Raw genomic sequence first — 5,166 nt, forward strand, 5'->3', positions numbered from 1 at the left:
ATGCCACAGCACTCTACCCAGGGGGACAGCTTGAGGCTCTGTCTCAAAAAAAAAAAAATAGAACAATCAGCCAGGCGTTGTGGTGGGTGCCTGTAGTCCTAGCTACTCAGGAGACTAAGGCAGGAGGATTGCTTGAGCCTGGGAGTTTGAGGTTGCTATGGGCTAGGCTGAGGCCATGGCATTCTAGCCAGGGTGACAGAGTGAGATTCTATCTTAAATACATGAATGAATGAATGAATGAATGAATGAATGTATTCACTTTGTCTCTAAGTACAGTCAGTCATATTGTGAGATACCGGGGCTTGGAACGTCAGCTTATGAATTATTTTGGTGGTGATAACACCTTCAGTTCTGGCCTCTCTCTTCCCCCCTCTTTGCCACACAGACTTTTGCCAGCTCTCTGGCATGCACCTGCTGGTGGGCCGATACCTGGAGGCGGGGGCAGCAGGGCTGAGGTGGCGGGCGGCACAGCTCATTGGCACATGCAGCCAGAATGTGGCAGCCATCCAGGAGCAGGTCCTGGGACTCGGTGCCCTGCGAAAGCTGCTACGGCTGCTCGACCGTGACACCTGTGACACAGTTCAAGTCAAGGCCCTCTTCGCTATCTCCTGTGAGTGTTGAGGGGTGGGAGTAGGGTGGGGGTTTGGGCTCTTAGCGGAGGGGCCAACCAGAGCTGCCCACAGAGGTGGGTCCTGTAGGGACTTGCTGGGGTCAGAGGGAGGGGTATTTTCTTTGTTTCTTTATTCTCTACTTGTGGGACTGCTGGGAGCTGAGTGAGGAGCTGGCCAAAAACCCTGTCAGCCAGAAAGCATGTAGGATCCTTGGGTGGGTGACACTGCCCTGGTCCATCTTTTTAAAGCTTAAGTTTACTGCTTCTTTTTTTTTTTTGAGACAGAGTCTCAAGCTGTTGCCCTTGGTAGAGTGCCATGGTGTCATAGTTCACAGCAACCTCAAACTGTTGGACTCAAGCGATCCTCTTGCCTCAGTTTTTATGTTTTTAGTAGAGACGGGGTCAAGCTTTTGCTCAGGCTGGTTTTGAACTCCTGAGCTCAAGCAGTCAGCAGCTTTGGCCTCCCAGAGTGCTAGGATTACAGGCGTGAGCCACCATGCCCAGCCTTAAATTTACTGATTCGTGTATACTCACAAGGTTCTGAAATCACCACTATCTGATTTCAGAACATTTTCATTCCATCCTGCAGACCAGAACTCCCCCTGCCCCCTACTCCCTACACGCATTCCTCAAATCCCCTGAACCATCTGGAAGGATTCACCCTTCCTGTTTGTTTCCTACAAATGGTGTCATACATCATGTAGCCTGTGTGTCTGGCTTTCACTCAGCATAAGGCTCAGCTGTGGCAGTGCTCCATTCCTTCTGGTGGCTGAGTGACGTCCCCTGTGCAAGTGCTACACTGTGCTTATCCAGCCAGCTGGCGGTGCATATCTGAGCTGTTCCTGTCTGCAGGCCCTTGTGCTTCTGTGAACACGGGTGTACAGGTCTTTGGGTGGACATGTTTCCATGTCTCTTGGGTACATACCTAGGGGTGGAGCTGCTAGGTCCCATGGTCACTCTACGCATACCTGTTTGAGGGTGTTTCTTGACCCAGCAGCCTATGTGGGCATTGAAATAAGGGATGGGGGACAGTTCCAAACACCCTTGGCCCCTGTGCATCCTGGGCCTTGGGCTCTTAGTATCCTTTTCCATCAGATTGGCAGACGGTGGCCCCAGGGCTCAGAGGCTGGGGTGATGGGGAAAGGAAGGTTTGAGTGGGGAGAGTTTGGGTGGAAGCACATTCCTGGAAGGAGGAATTCTGGTGGGGCGGGAGGAGCATTTGGAAAGTTATGGCCAAGGGAGACAAATGGACAGAGAGACCAGGTGCAGGTCAAACACACATGGCAGAGAGGAGGACTTGGTATCTATGGGCCCAAGAGCCATAGTGCTAGGGTGTATAGGGTGGGAGAAATGCAGTTTCTTCTAATAGCTAACATTAAACAAGAAATTATAAATATCTTTAAACATCTGTGGGACAGTCACATCACATACAATTCAACGGGTACCACCTATAAAGAATACACAGTGAAAAGCACCTGTCCCTGCCCCCTTCTCAGAGAAAACCATCATCATAGCAGTTTCTGCCTCCAGAGATTTATTTATGTATATTTATTTACTTACTTAATTTTTTTGAGACAAAGTCTTGCTTTGTTGTCCTAGATCAGTGGTTTTCAATTTTCTAATGCTGCGGCCTTTTAATACAGTTCCTGTGGCTTGTGACCCACAGGTTGAGAACCACTGCCCTAGATAGAGTGCGGTGGCCTCATAGCTCATAGCAACCTCACTCTTGGGCACAAGCATTCTCTTGCTTCAGTCTCCCAAGAAGCAGGGACTATAGGTGCCTGCCACAATGCCCAGATATTTTTAGAGATGAGGTCTCACTCTGGGTCAGGGTCTTGAACTTGTGAGCTCAGGCAGTCCACCTGCCTTGGCCTCCTAGAGTGCTAGGATTATAGGTGTGAGCCACCTCACCCAACCCTATTTATTTATTTATTTATTGAGACAGAGTCTCACTTCATTGCTTTTGATAGAAGGCTGTGGTGTCATAGCTCACAGCAACCACAAACTCTTAGGCACAAGCCATCCTCTTGCCTCAGCCTCCCAAGTAGCTGGGACTACAGGTGACCACCAAATGCTTAGCTATTTTTAGAGATGGGGTCTCCGTCTTGTTTAGGCTGGTCTTGAACTTCTGAACTCAAGCAGTCCACCTGCCTCAGCCACCCAGAGTGCTAGGATTACAGGCATGAGCCACCTCGGTTGGCCTTTGCCTCCAGAGATTTAAATCTGTGGGCACAATTGTGTGCCCATGGGGTATGTGTGTCTGGGGTATGTATATGGGTTATGTGGGGTGCATGTGTAGGGGTGTGTGGTGTATACCTTTCACTTTTCCTTTGTGCCTTTGTACTTCATGGGTAGTGCCATATTGATCATTTAGCACCTTGACCTGCCTCATCATCCCCTGTGGGTTGGGAGTGGCCTGCTTGAATGTTTCCAGCTTTGTGCCCTTCATGAGCTTGGTTGGCCATCAGCTGGGGCCACAGTGCCTGATGTTTGACCTCACTACGCCTGTGCAGCTGGCACCTAATTAGACCCTCACAGAGCCCTCTGAGGCAGAGGTGCTTCCTCTTTGAGTGGGGAGGGTTTGGGTGGAAGCACATTCCTGGAGTTGGCACCCATGTGGCTATTTTTTGCTGGGTGTTGGCAAGAAGCCTTGCACTGCTTGAGTGGAGGCAGTGGAGGCTGGCTTCCCCACAGGAAGCTGTCCATGGTGCAAGGTAGGAGTGCCAATGCTTTTTTTGTTCCGTTTTATGAGACAGAGTCTGATTCTGTGGCCCTGGGTAGGGTGCTGTGGTGTCATAGCTCACAGCAACCTCAGTCTCTTGAGCTCAAGCGATTCTCCTGCCTCAGCCTCCTGAGTAGCTGGGACTATAGGTACCGTCCACAACATGCAGCTAGTTTTTCTATTTTTAGTAGAGATGAGGTCTTTCTCTTGCTCCGGCTGGTCTCAAACTCCTCAGCTCAAGCAATCCACCTGCGTTGGCCTCCCAGAGTGGTGGGATTACAAGGGTGAGCCACGGTGCCCAACCTCCAGTGCCTTTTTGTTCTTCTGAGGTAAAATTTATTCAAAGTGTTCCATTTGGTGCACATGCAGCCACCCAGCTACCTTTTTGTCATTTCTGTGCTAGGAACCTTCCCAGGGCACATCTCATCCATTCCTGCTGCCTGAGACAGAGACATCACTATGCTTTCTGCCCTTCCATGGAGGCCACTTAGAGATGGCTCTTCGTTTGCACAGGGAAAGGGTTTGGGAATGATAGGGAGGGGTCCAATGGTAGTGTGCACGTGAGAGAAGTGGGTGGGTGGGGCGGTCAGGGTCTTGCTTTTGCAGCAGTTTTAGGTTCACAGTAAAATTGAATAGACAGTACAGAGAACTGTAACACCCCCATAGTTTCCACACAGTCTGCATTCCCCCTAGAGGGACACTTTTGTCACAGTAATGAACCATGTGGACACATCTACATCACCCACATCCTGTAGTTAACTTCTCTTTTGGGATTATACATACTGTGGGTTTGAACACACCTATGATGACGTCTGTCCTCTACTACAGAATCAGGCAAGTTCTCTTGCCCTACTCGTCCTCTTTGCTTCACCTGTTCATCCCACCTTAATCTTTTTACTGTCTCTATATCCATGCCTTTTTCAGAATGTCACAGAGTTGGACCATGCAGATGGACCATGTAGCCTTTTTAGATTGGCTTCTTTGCATTTCAGCTTTCTCTGTCTTTTTTTGGCTTGGTAGCTCATTTCTTTTCAGCACTATATAAGCATAACTTTTTTAAGGGAAATGTGTGGGCCACCATCATGACTTTGGTCTTCACTCTGAAAGTGATAGCAGCCATACAAGTGCATAGAGAAGAAGGTGAATGCAGCAAGGGTGGACAGGAGGTGGGAGGAGAGGTAGGAAGTTATGGTAATATAGCCTAGGCTAGAGATAAAGTGGGAAGTGAAGCAGTGGTTCCCAAATGGGCGTGATTTTGTTCTCCCAGGAACTCTTGATCAATGTTTAGAGACATTTTTGGTTGTCACAACTGGGAAGAAGGGGCTACTGGCATGGTAGAGGCCAGGGACATGGCTGAACATCCTATAGTGCATAAGACAGCCCCTACAGAGTGATCTGGCTTCAATTTTCAACCATGCCCAGGTGAAGAAACCCCAGAGTAAAGGGGAGTATCTGCTCCTGGGGCATTCTAAGGCAGAGCCATCAGGCCACGCTTGCTGATAAAATGGGGGGGGGGTCTTCTCATCTCCCACTCTACACAAGCCTGATCTTTCTCTTTTGTAAAATTTGTAACTTTTTTTTTAAGAGACAGAGTCTCACTTTATGGCTCTTGATAGAGAGCCGTGGTGTCACAGCTCACAGCAACCTCCAACTCCTGGGCTTAGGTGATTCTTTTAACTCAGCCTCCCGAGTAGCTGGGACTACAGGTGCCAGCCACAACACCTGGCTATCTTTTTTTTTTTTTTTGCGACATAGCCTCAAGCTATCCCCCTAGGTAGAGTGCCATGGCATCACAGCTCACAGCAACCTCCAACTCCTGGGCTCAAGCAAGTCT

At 49.2% G+C, this 5,166-nt stretch overlaps 1 protein-coding gene across 4 annotated transcripts in view; it reads left to right on the forward strand.

Annotated features, from left to right (window-relative positions):
- HSPBP1 (HSPA (Hsp70) binding protein 1) overlaps positions 1-5,166 on the forward strand; it is a 17,273-nt gene that overhangs the window by 6,685 nt on the left and 5,422 nt on the right. For all 4 annotated transcript variants that reach the window (XM_003802911.2, XM_012813457.1, XM_023508672.1 and 1 more), the window contains one exon: positions 386-610. In XM_003802911.2, coding sequence (XP_003802959.1) covers positions 386-610 — 225 coding nt within the window. The remainder of the gene's footprint in view (positions 1-385; positions 611-5,166) is intronic.

The sequence above is a fragment of the Otolemur garnettii genome, unplaced genomic scaffold, assembly GCF_000181295.1.
Source record: "Otolemur garnettii isolate 467f Iridium unplaced genomic scaffold, OtoGar3 scaffold00264, whole genome shotgun sequence".
NCBI classification, from domain to species: domain Eukaryota; kingdom Metazoa; phylum Chordata; class Mammalia; order Primates; family Galagidae; genus Otolemur; species Otolemur garnettii.